At 43.6% G+C, this 17,074-nt stretch overlaps 2 protein-coding genes across 40 annotated transcripts in view; one reads left to right on the top strand and one right to left on the bottom strand.

The window, feature by feature from the left end:
- Positions 1-5,832, bottom strand: part of FNBP1 (formin binding protein 1) — a 104,150-nt gene extending 98,318 nt beyond the window's left edge. For 21 of the 38 annotated variants that reach the window (XM_068914867.1, XM_068914872.1, XM_068914865.1 and 18 more), the window contains exon 1: positions 4,322-4,411. In XM_068914867.1, the coding sequence (XP_068770968.1) occupies positions 4,322-4,396 (75 nt within the window). In that variant the 5' untranslated portion in view covers positions 4,397-4,411. Of the gene's footprint in view, positions 1-4,321; positions 4,412-4,683; positions 4,880-5,406 lie in introns of those variants that run through there. The other 17 variants (XM_068914884.1, XM_068914886.1, XM_068914893.1 and 14 more) reach the window with 4 other exon arrangements.
- A 5,322-nt stretch (positions 5,833-11,154) lies between these two features.
- GPR107 (G protein-coupled receptor 107) overlaps positions 11,155-17,074 on the top strand; it is a 42,516-nt gene continuing 36,596 nt past the window's right edge. For both annotated transcript variants that reach the window (XM_068914699.1, XM_068914698.1), the window contains exons 1-2: positions 11,155-11,309; positions 16,723-16,848. In XM_068914699.1, coding sequence (XP_068770800.1) covers positions 11,199-11,309; positions 16,723-16,848 — 237 coding nt within the window. In that variant the 5' untranslated portion in view covers positions 11,155-11,198. The remainder of the gene's footprint in view (positions 11,310-16,722; positions 16,849-17,074) is intronic.

The raw sequence follows: 17,074 nt of genomic DNA, 5'->3' as shown, positions 1-17,074 counted from the left end.
ATACACTCTCACTCAGTAGTAATGCGCGTATACAGGTTGACCACTTAAAACAGCCTGTGATCCACTGCAGAATAAGAGCAAGATGTTAGCGTCAGACATTTTTGACACCTCATAACTGTCCAAATAACTATATAGAATACTTAGCTAATTAAAAGTTTATTTTGCTTTGAGGTGCACATCTCCAGCATTCTGTATACGACTTTTACAAAGGGCCTTAGAATAAACAAGAAAGCCAAAATTATAAACATGATGCATTTAATCCTGACCTCAATTTTTTTTTCAACCTCACACTGTATTTGTCTTTCAGTACCTTACTCTGGGAGTATACTTTTGTGGGTGAAATTCCAACCCCTTTGAAACACACAAAAATTTTTAACATGTTACTAAATAGAACCAAAATTCTACCCAATGCAGAGGGAAAGGAGTCAGGCATGCAAAATTCTGCCTCTAAGAGTCGTCTGAATGATGCCAAATAGGTTGCACCAATTTGGAGCCAATTTGTATTAAAACTCACTTTTTGGAAGAGCATTTGACACCACTTAAAAGAGGATCTTTTACAGTTCATCCAATCATCTTTTGGAGATTAGGCCCATCACCTTATATAAAGGAAACCCTCTCACCACACATAATCAGAGTTAAGTTGTGATTTAGCATACAAGAGCGAATACTTTTAATCTGTGCCCTTGACCCATCAGAAACCAGTTTCTTCTCCTTTCGCTCATGGAGCGCAACAGATAACACCCCAAAACAACAACTGCATGTGTGTGTGAGTCTGCAAGTGCAAGTGTGTGTGCATCTGCACGTGCATCAGGGGGAGAGCATGGAACAAAGATTTAGTTTTATGCAATGAGCTACAGCGGTACATACAATGAAACTAGATGTTGGCTTAAGACAAGAACCAATACATCAAACCTAGCTCGGCAGATCCTCTTGTAGGGAACAAGCTGACAAGAACAGAGCCTTCACTGACGATCACTTTTGACTACAGCGCCCAGATAACAAGACTACGTAATACCATCAAGGTCAGAAACACCTAAGTATTCCTGACAGTTTCAGAATGCGAGTCATCACTATACGTAACACCCATATATCACAAGTACTATTAAAGAACAACAGTGCATTCAAGCAAATTCAGGAAATTTAAGATTACAGCTGCTTAAAGGCAAATTCTGTTGATGAAATAGAGACCTAAGTACTGAAAGAGGAAATGATATCAGTTACAGATAGGAAGTGCACCTTCAAGTTCTCAGTTGCACCAATGTTTCATTGTCTGACAATGAGGGCATAGTTAACAGAACACGGTCTACAAGAATCCCTTTTGTTGTAACGCTCTGACTTAAGAAATTACTAACACGGAAAATACTCTCTAAGCTTTTCATTAGAAATAATTCACATATTTATAAATGGAAACTTCATATAACAATATAACCATACCCGCAAAATGCATTTTGCGTATTAAACCATCTCTGAACACTCTAAAAACACAAGGCACAGCCCCCAAAATATCAGACATGTGAAGAGTTAGCCAACAAAGCCCTTTGCTTAAAGTGTCACATTAAGCAAATACAAAATATTCACCTTCTAACCGGTTGAAAGGACAGCTGGTAGCAGACATCCAGCCTTTTACAAAGCTCAAAGGAGATCTTAATTAAATCGTGTCCCCCCCATCCCCGAATCTTGGCCTTTGGTTTTTAAAAAAACAAACAAACAAACAAACAAACCACACAGCACCTGCACCTCTGAAACATTCATAACAAAAAGATGAATCTCCCCACATTTAATCGCTTTACTGCCTGCACTTGTAATGCTATGTGATAGTGTTCTTCTGGAGAGCCAGAGTTTTTCCACAGAGAAAGAGGGACCACTTAACCACAAATGTATATGTAGCTCCCTCAAACTACACAAAGTACCAAAAGTAATCATCAAGAAAGTTCATTCCCTTCAATATACCAACTACACAGTCACAGCCTTTTCCATAAAGGGATAAGAACTGAAGTGCTGAGGTTAGTTTCAGATTAGTTTGCTATGCAGTCCCTACCACCTGCTATTCAAGGGCTTGATCCCACACGAGAGGATATTGGTAGGTAGACCATGAAAACACACTAACATTTTACTAGCTGAAGGACCATTCAGAACAGTTGGATGTGTCATACCTACGGTTTTCCTCATCAGCCAATAGAGGAAAAGGTCGAAGGTGATGCTTCTACAGCCCACTGTCCCCAAAGGATAGTTAACTGAAGTTATGAGCGGGGTCTGTATACTGCTATACATAATCTTTACCTACCACTTAGATTAACAGAAGCATTTAGAAAAATATCAATTTTAAGCAACATGTTCTCACCCATTTCAAGAATCAAATATGAAGTAAGTATCTATGCTAATATCCCACCCATTAGCCCCTACAGCTTACAGCTACTCCTGAACTGGGGTGAAAACTAAACGAGTGGGTCTTATGACTGTACTTTGTCCTTCACCCACCACATCTCCCTCCAGCATGTTTCAAGTACGGTAGGCAGAAAGACTTTTGCAGGGGTTAGGCAGACTGCACAAACAGCATAGCACACAGCACAGCCACTATCCTGTACAACCCTCACACACTTACATATAGGAAACTTGCAAACAGCCTGTTACGCGAGACCTTCAGGTTTTGCTCTGTAACGCTGGATTGCTTGGAGGCCCCAGCTGATCTCATTATCCTGAGCATTTAACCTGATACTGGATATAAATGCAGCAGCAGTCTCTCTAACACATTTAGCGGTTTGGGTCCACTTACACTCACAGGGCCAATCCTCAGACCAAAGTCAGAATGGAAGTTGTGATTCAAGTAAAATCTCAATAGGAACTTCAGATTTGCAAGACAGAGGAACACAATATACTCACATCATAGCAGACGGCTAAAAATCTGTCTTGGGAATAGCTTACATACTGCTGAAGAGATTTTATTTCGTCTGAAGTGCGAGGCTTTCAGCAATCAGCTTTTTTGGCAGGAACGAACCGAAATTCTACGTAAGTTCTTGTGCATTAACGCTCGATATGCTTTAAAGAGCGAGCTTGATTTTACGTTTCCTTTGTTAACTTTAAAGGGGTGAACCACGAATATGCACCCAGTCTGGTAGACGAGCACAAACAATGCTAGCCTTTCCAATAGATTTCAAATTGCTAAGCTACAGTTGGAAACGCTTGTTACTGCCTCAACTTCCAATCCATCAAATGGTTGCATAACATACACCTGTAACACTGTAAAATAAGTATTTGTCCTTTACAGTTCCTGCTTTTAGATGTCCATTCCCCAACTACTTAAATAAGTTTTAAGATAAAGAAAAATTGAACTTTATTTAAAGAACACTATCATTAACGAACATCAGTGGCATATATTAAACACAGGCTGTTTGTGCAGTTTCTTTCCCTGTGAAGGGGAGAGCATGGAGAGAGAAATCAGTATTTTGGCCTAGGTATCCAGAACACTGGGAACCGACACATTTTTGAAGATCTGCCCAATTTAAAATAATGCAACTCCTACCAGTTTTGCATCTAGAATCACTCAATCTGAACGCTCAATCCTTTTCCCAGTAACCTGCTACACTTTTCAAAGTACACTGAAGACATGAAAAATGGCATTTTGGTTCTGCTGAAGACACTAAAGACAGTAGTTCACCTACAAAACGTCTGAAAACAAAAACCGTTACAAAAACAGTTCCTAACTGTTACGGAATACAAACATATGACTGCATAGACACCTGCACAGATTACATAGAATAGAAGCAACTATTTATAAGCACTCTTCTCATTTATTCTTGTGCAAAAGGATCTCGGTATTGTTTGCACATTCTTAAGAATGTAAAAATAACTAAGTCCTTTTTGAGAATTCAGAACTTATTTTTCTAAAGTCTTATAATGACTCATACTCATTACTTTAATTCCATTCAGATTATTTAATCTCCCCCCTTCCAAACAACCAAGGTGCAGAAAAAAACGGCAATTACAGATCTTCCCATAAAAATTTCCATGCAGTAGAGGTGTTTAAATACTGATGAATCAGTTTAGCATCACTGCAATATTTTAAAGTATGTATCACCTCTCTTTCTCTGGAACATATAGCGTTTGCTCCCTAATTTACTATCCAGTTCTCACCAACTCTAACTACAACATGGGTGTCACATCAAAATGGGATGCTTACTTAACTGTCTGTCAGAACCGGCCAGTAACGCATCTGGAAGAGACAGCAATTAGCACAGCTAAAATAGCCATTTTCACAGTGAGACAGTTTAGAAGCTTAGATATGTTCACATCTTAAATTGCACTGAATACCAATTATAAATACCTGAACACAGGACTGAAATCTTGCAGTACCTTCCAATCCAGATGACACTCCATCACTTGTTTTTGACTTGCCCATTCAAAACACCATTTCTGTTTCCCTCTTCCCCTCAAATCATAGATTCGTCCAAAAAATTTTAAGGCCCCTCATTAATTTATTAACCGCATGCACAGTTTCCAGTCCGTTATTACAAGCCCACAATAATAGGTTTTGCTCCATGCTCCACCATCATGCTGCCAAACATGGCTGCATCATGTCCTCTTTGTGACTGAGTATATATTGCTCTTGTGCCTTTTAGGACTTCTTCTACCTGCCTACCCTTGTTTTCTCAGATTAGCAAGGGACCATTTAAAAATTACTATTACCGTTCCACTTCTCATGCCTTTTAACAGCTAGATTTTTCACAGTAACGTTTCCATGTAAGCCAAACACGTATTTTCTTCCCACTTTCCAGGTTCACTTCAAAAACGACCAAGGAGTCTACACATTTAAATCCTCTTCACCTTGAAAAACGTATTTATTCGCACACAACAGAAAACGCTTCTAATAAAAACGTCCTTCCTGCAAAAGGAGCGTGGGGAAAGGAAAAAAGAACAAGAAAAGAAAACCCTTAGCAGCAGCAAAGGGAAATGTTATCATATGGCTTCTCTTCCCTGCAGCTTCCCTCTCCTGAAATCGGACCCCCTTGTATATAAATCCACCTCTGAGCCTCTCCTCCAGCCACACACACACGCACACCAGCCTCTGCTTGAAAGCCTCTCTCCGCTCTAGAATTGCGATTCTTTTGTTTTTTGCGCGGCTCAGTATTTATTTCCCTAAAGGGAATAAATAAACCCCGGGTGAGGACTCCCCGCCAGCAGCCGCCGCACGTAAAACTTTCTAGGACGGGCAGACCTCGCTCGCGGCGAGCCCCGGGCGCCGCCGCTGCCGCGCCGGGGGCGGCGGGCGCCTTCCCGCTGTGCCGCCGCCGCCCCGCCGCGCGGACCGTTATGACACGAGGCGGGCGCGGCGCTCCGCGGCAACGGCCGCAACGGCTCCCCCGCGGCGCGGCCCCCCGCGCGCGCGCCCTCGCTCGCTCGCTCGCTCACCCACAGCTCCGTGCCCCAGCTCATGGCTCCCGCGGCGCCGCCGAGGGCCGGCGCTGAGGGGCGGGCGGGGGGCGCTCGGGATCTCGCTCTCCGCTCCTTGCGGCTGGCTTTCCTTCCCCTTCGCTCCCCGCGCAGGCGGTGCCGAGCCGGGCCGGACCGAGCCGGGCCCCGGCGGGGCGGTGCGGAGCACGACGGAGCCGAGCGCTGCTCACCGCCGCTCCCGCCTCATCGCGCCGCAAAATGGCCCGAGCAACGCCGCGCGGAGAGGCGGGGTGCGGAGGGGAGGGGGGTGAGCTTGACAGCTCCCGCGCGCTGCGCAGGCGCGGCCCGAGCCTGGGGAGGGGGGCGGCGCGGCACCGCGCAGGCGCGGCCCTAACTGAAGGACGCGGCGCAGCGGCCCCCCCTGCCCAGCGTCCCCCGTTTCTCACCGCTCTGTCCCAGCTGTTCGCTTTTTATTGTTTTTTTTTTTTTTAAAGCCTATGTTCATGTTTTGACCATGTAGAGGGAGTCAACTGCCCAACTGGAGGGGGGGGGGAAAAAAAAGAAACCCTTAAAACTAACTGCAGGAATCTAGCTGGTCCTTCAAACTAGAAAACAACCCAAATCCAGGAATGTTAAATCCACCATCTGTCACCGATACAGTCAACACGCACGCAGAAAAATAATCTAATTGCCTGTCTTTATGTCAATGTGGGATAGTGTAGCAATTATGGGGGCCTTGCAGAAAATGGGTTCATTTCCTTGCCAGAGACATAAGATTTATTTTGTGCTCGTCTTCCTCTGTAACATCATTTATTTGAGCTGTGTCACTTAATCTGATTTTACGTTCCTGCTTTTCAGCTACAAGAAATGTAAAAAAGGGCTTCAGATTGCTATCTTATATTTATTGCTGCATCTGTCCATGAAAGGTTTACAACAGGAAAAAAATTTATTCACCTGAGGAACAAAGCTATCTGCTGGGATCCTTGTGATGACAGAATATAGTCCTTGCTATGGCAGCTGGGCAATTCTTAGATTTAAACTTTAGATTAATGCAGCCCTCCTTTCATTCCCTAACGCTTGGATATAAACCTAAAGGAGAGAGGAGAAGAGACTGACTCATGAAGCGATTCCAACATTTAGAACAATAGTGAAGACAAACGTTAATTACTGAATTGCGTTTATTTTTGTCCTAGTTAGTTCCATTGATTTGAACCTAAGAGTAGAATGCTGCTCCTCACACAGTTGCCTTTGAAAGGAGGCAGAGAGCAGGCAATGCTTTTTTTCATCCTTGAAAGTTATTACTTTTAAGAATTGACTTCATAACATTTTAAAGACATACTGTCCAACTCATTTTTGTGCAGTACTCCTTCCTGCTATTGCCAATGCACATAAATACCTGAGTCTGCCATGCTGCCTTAAGCACAACCACAATCTTCCAAGGGCTTATACCTCCACAGACTCTCAGAGAAGGGATGCCAAAGCCCACCATCCTTAGACTTATGCCCATTCAGACCTCATTGCAAAACCAGACAACATAGTGGTATGGGAACATTCTGAGAACTTAATCCATACATACTTAAATATATGGAGACAAAACACAGTATCATCTGAGACAAATTTGCTCTGGAATTTCCTTTGCACAAAACGCTGGGAGGGGAACAAGGCAGACCTGTTACACCAGCATGGGCAGGGAAACCTGTCCACACCGACAGAAGATAAAAAAGGCTTAACTAGTTATGCATAGATAAAGGCCAGAAATGCAACAGTCTTAATGGTGATGGCACAGTAGAACCAGCCATCCAAAGAAATAAAAATAAAAAAGGAAAGCTACTGAAAAATAGTAAGGCCTGTCCACAGATTTTAAGACACAAAGCAAATAAAATTCCAAATATTTCTGGAAAGAGACTTTTCATTATCTTTGTCTTTATTGTTTTGTCTGAAACTCTCAAAGACAGTGACTGGCACCTACATTACTTTCATTTGTACAGTGCCAAAACCAGCGGTGCCCACTGCTTGGTTAGCCCCTTATTACAAATGTAATTAGCAATGATGGGAGCATTATGAGCCCTTTATGCTGAAATATAAAGCCAAAGTCTCAGCAGGTCCCAGCCCCAAAAGAGCAGTTCAAAACAGCACTTGGAAAATAGATTACCTGCCACTCTGTTACTTAATTTGCAGAATCCAAATCAGATCAGTATGGAAGGTAGCAGTTTTCCCTCTACAATAAGGAAAGCAGGACCATTTAGATGTTCCCTAAATATGTGCCTATTCCCATAAATTCTCTGTTCCTCTCTTCTGTGGTTACCACTCATAGCAGACCCAGGGGTAGACCCTAAGCCCAAGTAGAAGCAATTCCCTTTCTAAAAGATCAAGATTTTGTTTAGGAGACTCCAATCCAATGTTGTCAATCCCCCACCTGATAACAACCACGTAGAATGCTTTCTAAATAATTTAGCAGCCAGGGAGGTAAAATCAATTTATGCATTATAGTTCAATCTGATCTCTTTTTCCTCTGGATTAGTTTACTCAGCACACAAAGCAAAGAAAATCCAAACTTTCAAAATCACTACAAGCATTTCCAACTTCCAGGATGCAAGAGGAAGAGAACACACCTTTCCCCCACAGTTATCACCCTTACAGCTGCTTCCCCTTTACTTCTATAATTCTACCCACGTTATCCATGTCCAAGACAAGGAGCATAATTAGCAGCCTCTCATAGAGTAGGACTAAAACAGCACTAGGAAAGGAAGAGGACACACCTTTCCCTAAGGCCATCACCATTACAGCTGCTTCCTTTCTGCTGTTTTAATACCACCCAGGTCATTCACCTGGGAAGGGAACCTTCCTTCTCCTGATATGCCCTGTCAGGGCCCCGAAGGTGCTAATAGGCTTTAATGGACCTGACTAGCTTCACCTGGAGCCTCCACCCACGCCCTCTGCTCATGGGCCCAGGAGCCCCATTTAAGCTCAGGCCTGCGCTTCCAGTCCTTGTTTGGACCATGCTGTAAGAGCACCACTTGCTGGCTCATTAGTAGCTGTGCCTCTGCCTAGGTATAGACACTGTTGATCTGGACTCTGATCCACAGACTGACTTCCTAGGAAGACCCCAGACCTGCCTGGTAATCACTGTATTGTGTCTGATCTTGGTTGCTTCCAGCAGACCTGACCCTGATCTGTAGGCTGACTTCTTAGCTCAGCCTTGGACCTGCCTCATTGGCATGACCTTGCCTGATGATCTAGGCTCTTGGTTGACCTTGGCTGCTATCTCCAGGTCTGCCCCACTTGCCCTGCTCACAGGCTGTGGGACTGGGCCCTGGCTGGGAGGCCCCTGCCCTGCCAGCTGCATTAAAGGGCTCAGTTCCTCCCCCCCCCCCCCCCCCCACACAGAGCAGCTGGCTCTTGCTGCCTCACAAGATAATTATATCTTGGCTCATGGAGTACACTAGTATTTTGATATTCAATCTACTTTACTTTTTACTGAGATATAGCTGTACACTATATACATGTGCAAAGACTTTCCCAATACTTCTGATGCTTCCTACCCAGTCTCAATAGTTGAGCCTCTCACCTACCCATGATATACTTCCAGCAATTCTAGGAAGGGTCCTAATGAAATGTTTGGGTCTATATGAAAAACAATGAGGAGTAAGGGTAAAAGACATCCACGTTAAATATGTGCAACCACAGCTATGTATAACTGTACCTGCTGCGAGAAGCCTATTCAGAGCAAGGTAAAGCTCATCTGGAAGCTACAATAAACCATATCAAGGTAAGCATGCAAGCTACTGATACAACATGCTTGTCACATGCATAGACCAGTTTGTATATTGGTAGGGATCTAAATTTATCTACAGATATCTTTTGACATATGTACTTAGAAAAATGCATAGGCAAAGAAAGGAAACATGTTGCAAATTCTAACTTCCAGATTATCTAGCCTAGGTTAATAAGGTCTGCAAGTCTCTCCAGTTATCTTAATAGTTGATGGGGAGCTACATGGAAAAAATAAAAAAAAATCTTTGGAAACCTTCTAGTCTACGGGATAAAACTCTTGATCCTTATTAACAAGCACAGTCAAACTCAGAAGAACTTCAGCTGAGTCAGTCCTCCAAGTTATATGGGAAAACCTCATGCTATTTGACCACCAAAGCAGTCCACCAAAGTGGGACTGAAACTTAGCAGGGAGGGGAGCAAAGCATGAAAACCAGCACTGCAGCTGTGGCTGCAAGCACCTATTTCACAGGAGTCATAAGCCAGTAGAGTTCTCAGGCTGGTCTGTGCACAGGAATGATACTAATTACAGCATTAAAAATATTAATTGCAAGAAAATATCTGGATCAGAGAGATCTTCTCAAAATAAATTATCTGATCTACATAATTACGTAGACTTCATCCAATCTGCGCAGTGAAGATAAGTTCAGTACTAGGCTTGATACTGAAAGGACACCTAGAGGCTGCTAAAAGTTACTACCCGGTGACAAAATCCTACTAGAAAAACCCATGTTGCGTTTTTGTTGCTTCCAGATGTTTTCTGATATCAGTTCAGGTTTCTTCAGGTAATGGCAAGATTTCTGTGTTTATCGAGAGTATCAAAGAAAAAGCAGGAAAGGAAACTGTAAAAGATAACATCTCTGTACAAAGATGTGACATTTTGCATAATCTTCCTATAATAAAGGTCAAGATGACAGATTTTTCTCTACCTATTCACCTTCTCTTCCATTTTACTGCTTGCTCGTTCCAATCTAGTTGTTCACTAGGACTTCTATGGAGAAACTTGCACAGTTGCTACTCCATACACTAAAGGGGAAAACCGGAATTCCTGAGTTTCAAGAGCTGACATGTCCTACAGGGCTGACTTTCGAAGAATTGTATTTATTTACATTGGTGGCTTCCTATGGAAAAGAAACTGTAAATTTTTTCAAAACTTGTTTAGCAATGTCTTAGCTTAAACATTTTAATTGCCCTGTTCATGCCCCATTTGCTTCTTGTGTTACCCTCAGTTTGAGCAACAAAGAAGTTATTGGAGGCAGGCCCAATTTTTTTATCCTTGAATTTTAAATGGGACTACAGTTACCAGTTTCACATAGTTTTCAAATAGCTCCATAGTTTCAAAATCATTCTAGTAAGGAAGCAGAAAGCCCTCTTTGTTCTATTACTTTTTTTTTTGTCACTGTATTTAAAATTAATATTATAAATCCAGCTATATGTGGACCGATTCTCAGATATCTGCTCTCACCCAAGCTCCCGGTGAGAAGCCCAAATGGGCCCGCCTGTCCACCACTGAGCTAGAAGCAACACACCCAGACCTACCTACAAAGCAGCAGACGCTGCGTGGCGAAGGACTAAAAGAGCGCAGCGCTGCGGCCTTGGGCTGGAACCAGACCAGCGCTGCGAGTGCCTCCGCCTGGACTGGGGCCTCGCTGGAGCCCCCACAACGGGCGGCCCGGTGCAGGCTCCAGTTGTGGGGGGAGAGGGGGGGCGCTACAGATTGAGGTCCCCTTGCAAGGAGGGAGGCGTGGGGGAGCGGGGACAGGGAGGGTGGCTGCCACGGGCCTGGCCCTCCGCCGGGGTGACGGGGCCTCCCCTGAGGGGCAGCCCCCGGGGCAAGGCGACACCGCCGCAGAGCCCAACGTCGAGCGTGGCCCCAGAGCGGACAAACGTGCTGGGAGGCCCCAAACCGGCGGCGACCGGTCCAAACCGGCGGCGATAGGGCAGGCGGGGCGGCCCCGCCCCCGCCGCGGGTCACGTGCCCCCGCCGCCCCTTGACCCCGGAAGTGGGGCGGGAAGAGGATGCTGATGCTGGAATAAACATGGCGGCCCGCGGCGCCCCCGCTCCGCTGTGGTGGGCAGCGGCCGTGCTGGGGCTGGCGCTGCTCTGGGCGGGCCCCGCCGCCGCCCGCGTCCATCATCTCACCCTCAAAGTAAGGTCTGCGCCGTCCCCGGCCCTGCCGCTTCGGCCCCCGGCAGTGCGGGCCTTCTCCGCCCCACCCCACTCCGCCCCGGGCCGGCGGCGGAGAGCGGCGGGGCCAGGCCGGGCCGACGTTCAACCCCCCCGCCCCCCTCCCCGGGCCGGGGTCTCTGGCCTGGCCCGCTGCCTCCCCATGGGGCCCGGGTGCCCCGGCTGCTCGCTGAGCCCTGCCCCTCAGCACACCCCGCCGTTTGGTTCTCCTTCCCCTGTTATCCCTCCCCCGCGCGTCCTCTTATACCCCCCCCCGCTTTTGTAGACGTTTGTCTCTTAGTCTTGAGGAAAAAAAGTGTGAAGGGTCCCCAAACCGGCAGCGGTTCGAGGGCACAAACCCTTCCCGTGTCCTGTCAATAGCGAAAGGGAAAGCTCTGTGGCGATGAGGGACTTAGCGCTTGCTGGGGAGGGTGGGGGGAGGCTTCTGGACGGGTTTTGGGCTTGCTTTGATTCCGGTAGTTGACTTTCTGTCCTGATATGGGTCATACAGCCCTGAAGGGTGAAGTGAATTGTCTTACTGAAGTACTTTTTTTGTGGTAATCAAATTATAATTAGAGGCAGAAGAAGATACTGATGTTGACAGCTCTCTCTTATAATTTAATAGGCTGCTGATTGTATCTTGACTGTTATGGTCTTGCATCTGTGTTTGAGAAAAGTAGTTATTGAGGGACTTTGATGGGTGGTGGTACAGGTTGTGGCAAAGACCTGCAACTCTGGACTGCTGCTGCCTGTTGCGTTTTTCAGTTAAAAGCTGTGCCCTAGTTATGTGATGGCAGAACTGAGCCCTTTGGGGTGATGCTTTTCAAGTCTTGATACTGAAAGCCTTGTACTCTGTATAGTTCATAAAGCCTGTGAACCTTTAGCATAAGAACGTTAACTTTGTTTTTGTTATCGCCAATGTGAACTACTTTGTCAATAAAAACACCAGAATTTAATAAAGTTGTATGTATCTTTCTAGCGGTTTAGGGAGGGGGTCAAAACTTTCCAGGAGCCCCACTTCAGCCTTTGGAATGCAGTGACCAGCAGGAAAACATTCATGATTTATCTGTAGGGAAGTTTCCAGAGTATGTAGTTGCTTAATGTGCAGCTACATGAACATTGTTCTCCTTCAGAAAAAGAAAACTTTTCTCTGAAGCAATAAATTGGAGACTCGCGCTATTTACGTTCTTGTTCTGAGGAATTCGTGACCAACAGTTGAGTGCTGGAAGAATTTCTCCTGGGGCAATACCTTTCCCTTCCACTAAAAACAAAACAAAAAAAACAAACTGCTTCCCACCTGGCCTTGAGCAAATGTTCTCAGCAGCAAACATTATGGCTTCTAGTTCCTGTCATGGTACTTGTTTATTACCTAGAGTAAAGAAAACTGGTTTGCTAATTTTTGTGATCGCTGGACTTGAGATATGGATTTAGTTTTGCAGGTATTTTCTGTGAGTTATAGCACTGACTTACCAGTCACTGAAGAAAGCAGAAGTGCTTAATGCCTTTGTCAAACTCTTGTATAAACATGAGTTTAATTATCAGAGTGCAGTTTCTCTGTTTCTACTTCATCTGCTGGTTTATGGCATTTATGTAAACATCAGGCTCCAACAACCCTACCCTTTCACAATGAAATCTCCATTCCAGTGTTCTTGTGATTGGCTCCTTGCTTGTAAGTAGGTTTTGATGCTGTGCCAAGCTAAAGGCCTCAGCTTTGAGTGAATGTTTGATATCAGGCTTCCTCAAACAAGCTGTTATTGTTTAAGTTAGTTAGAAAAGCCTTGTTCTTGAGTCTTTGTAATTAACACGCTAAGGTGAAGCTTTTTCTGCTGTCAAAAAACAAGACAGAATCTGAGTGGTTTGAGTGACTTCCTGTTCTAAAAATAACTTTCTTGTTTGTTTTAATAAGCATGGAAAATGATTTATTCCTTACAAGGAGGAAAAATGATTTCCTTGAATCTTGCCATTAGACTAACGTGTTATCAAAGGAGACTTTTCCTGGGTAGCTGGTGTTATCAGCTTCCTTAGTTTAATGTGATATCTTTGAAATAAATAAATGAAAGAGATTCTCCAAAAACTGAAGTTTTAGAGGACTCCTGGTAACAATTTTCAGAGGTTTCCAGAAGTGACTGACCTTTGGAATGTTTCTCTTAACCAAAAAGATGGGGTGTGCGGATTCTGATTACAATCTTCAGACTTGCTGAGCATTTTGGATTTTCCTGTGCTGTGAAGTGTTTGACTGTTAGGTTATTTAACTGCTTGGTAATGCCAGTGCCTTGCCCGGCGTGGACAGGAGTCACTTAACCGAGCAGTGACTTTATGTCTTAACAGTTGAATGATACAATATTAGGGCCTTGTATTTTGCATAATTGCAGGGACAAACTGCCTCAGAGAATGGGGAAGTTGATCTAAATGAGGCCTTTGTCAGGCAAGCAGTTAAGTTCAATGCTAGTGAGTAGTTGAACTTGCAGGGTTTCCAGTTCTTTGTCAAGAGGAACCATCCAACTGACAAAGCTGCGTGGCAGTTTGTCCTGTTAGCTTCTAATTGAAGTCAGTTATCTTTGTTACTCGTTGGCTTCCAAGAGGGGGAAGTAAAACCGCTTTTATTCTGCAACATTGTCAAGATTTCCATCTCACGTTAAATTATTATTTGGAGGATGTTATTTTTCAGTTATGTGTTATGTCTTGCTTCTGCTCATGAATACTTCTGGCCTTTTTATGTTGGTAGGTCTCAGGCTTCAATTGCTCAAATTTGAAAGACTTTTAAAATAATCTATACAGGTCTCACACAAATACATCATAAAATCCTGGCTTGTTTCTAGTATGCAGAAAATTCAGTCCGTGTAATAAGCATGATCAGTTAGAGCTTTCCCCATACTGACAGCATGATCTCAATTAGATCTTGGCTAAAATGTCACAGAATGATTTCTCTGCCCATCCTGGACTATCTGGGATCCTACTTTCCTTTAATCTCTTTCAGATAGTGTAGGATCAGTTTTCATCCTGAAGGAGCGAACAACTCAGATGCTTAAGTATTACTTGTACTTGTTCACATCTTTGTTGTAAACGTAGATTAAATTCTTCTAAAGTCAGAAGTTGAGTGATTAGAAATAAAAGCCAGATTTTTCCAACCTGTTAAACCTCCTGTGAGAGGTGAGACAATTATTAGTAAGCCAACATCTTTAAGCTGTCAATATGCGAAGCAATAGATGCTTTTGCAGGGCGTGTTGTTGCTTGTCCGCAACCAGCGGCCGTGTGTGGGATCACGTAAAGCTGAAGGATTTGTGAACTAAATCTGTAAACTGTAAGTGCTTAAAGCTGAGATGAAACCAGAGAGAAGTGTGTGAATTGTGTATTGAATGTATTTTGGTGGGGAGCATATTAGTGAACTAGTGGAATAAATGAACTTGAATTGAACTGTATAGCTTTTGCATATACTCTGAGTTAAGCAGCTGTCTCTGGTTATGTTTACAAGCTGTAAAGCGCTCTAAATGACTGGATAGCACTAAATCCCCCGCGCCCCCCCTCCCCCCCCCCCAGCGCCCATCGGCCAGGCAGATGCTTATTTGTCCAGATATGATTAATATATACCTGCTGTAATATCTGAAGAGCTAATATTAATTCTCTTTATTGAATGAGAAATTATATTGAAAGCACTACTAAATGAACCAGATGGACTCTTGTTTCAAGGATGTAAACGGCCAAGAACCTAAAGAGAGCACAGCTATAGTACTCTGTTCGACAAAGCATCTGCTGTGAGCCACGTGTCACTAACATTTTTCTCTGAGCGTTAAGGGAGCCATCTGGTTATTTACAAGGTTAACTTAATTCTATTAGGACTGTCTCTTATTACAGATAGACTATAGGTTAGTTGTGTCAGGATTAGTGTTCTAACATTAAGGTCTGTGATATCTATGTGTAGAGAATGTTTGATGGAGAGAGATCAAAATTAATATTGGGGATGAGGGAAGAGAAGAGACAACTTACTATACTTCTGGAATTATTAGTTCAGCCTTCCAGTACCTTGTCCAGAATAGTCGGATTGCCTTTAGCAGTTGTCTTCTCTGCTTAGTGTTCTGCAATTGAAATATCGTTTCCGTTATGAAAATTATGATACTTGACAGAAACTTTGCACTGCAATATGCTCTTTCTGGTAGAGGAAAAAAATTTCTTTTCTTTTTCACCTGTAACATGAGAAATGGAGAAAACAATTTTCTTAGTGACTTGTAAGAATGCTTTAAATCAAGTCTTAAATATACTTTTTTAATGTTTGTTGTTCTGCTCCTTTTTTCTTCCAATTAATGATCCCACAGAATTGACAGTCTGACTGTGTACCTGGTTATTGATTGTATGAATGCCAAGTAACAAGGGTATGACCTTTCCTCATCTGATGTGGCAGCTCTGTGTGTAACCTTCAGTGCTTTTCTTGTGAGGTCCCTCATGACCTGTGCCGTGGGTGGGGTTTTTTTATTTGTTTCTTTTCTAAAAGCCCGATGTACTTGATCCTTTATCAGCTACGCAAGGTATGAAAAGGGATCAATTTCTACAGTTTCCATCTCAGGTTAAGAGAAGAGGAAAATTACACCAAAACTAAAATGGGAAGTAGGTGAAGGAATTTCACCTACTGGAAATACCAGCTGGATTTCTGATATTACAGAGAAACTAACCCAAGCGCTGACGGTGCCTTGTGATTATTTGTCCTCACGTATACCGTATTTTTTATTTATCCTACTTACAAGAGTGCGCTCTGTTAGATTCAAGTGGCAAGTAAAGGCCTTGCCCAAAATCCTTTGGAGGATACGGGCTCCATAAGGAATTTCTCTTCCGTGCTGTGCACAATTTTCCAGCGTGTTAGGTGCTTAACAATCCAAGCACTGACCCTGCCTAGCGTATGAGAGCTCATGGAATGGTAATACACTGTGATATTTATAACACACCTATGCAAAACCCAGCTCCCAATTAGATAAGTGCATTGTAGTCAACTATTTCCTCTTCAGTCCGTCACAGTGACAGTAGCTACAGTTCAAAGAATGACTGCCTTGATTCATCTACAGTTTCATCTTTTTTGTTGCAATATTCTGTTCAATCAGTGGTACCAGAAGTTTAACTTCCTCCAGACTTTTTTCTTTCATCTCTGTCAGGAGTATAGCCAGGTAATTAACAAAAGCATGTTTGTTTAAAGCTCTTATCCAAGTTATTGAAAGAATTGATTGCTTCCTGTGAAGTAGCTGGATATGTCTGACAGTATTCTAAAGAAATTTGCTCTTGCAGTGCTCAGAGAGATGTTTTGAGTGAATACTTAAATAAACATCAATCTGTGTCATCCTCTCTTCCTCCTTAATTGCTGCTGCAGATGACTGTATATGTAATTGTTGTAAACAATCTTTCCTTCCTCTTAGGATGATGTGAGGCAGAAAGTGCACCTGAATACCTTTGGCTTCTTCAAGGATGGTTTCATGAAAGTCAATGTCAGCAACCTTTCACTGAAGCCACCTGTAGGCTCTGATGAGAAGAGTAACTCAGCAGTAAGTTACTTCATAAGCCCAAAGACTGTAGTAAGCTTCCTGTAAAACTGCCTTTGCACTGGTTTCTTTAACTCATTTGAGGTGTTAGCTCAACCGTGTTGCAGTTGGCTTTGTTTCCCATTGTTAGCCATTTGCTATGATATGTATATTCTCAGATTTATCCTTGGGTGCTACCCGTTCTGTTTTAAGGAGAATCTTGAATTTATCAGATTCGCTGCTGAACTCG

This window comes from Struthio camelus, chromosome 20 (assembly GCF_040807025.1).
Source record: "Struthio camelus isolate bStrCam1 chromosome 20, bStrCam1.hap1, whole genome shotgun sequence".
Classification (NCBI taxonomy): Eukaryota; Metazoa; Chordata; class Aves; order Struthioniformes; family Struthionidae; genus Struthio; species Struthio camelus.
The sequence above is the reverse complement of the archived record's forward strand: the minus strand, read 5'-3'. Positions and strand labels throughout refer to the sequence as shown.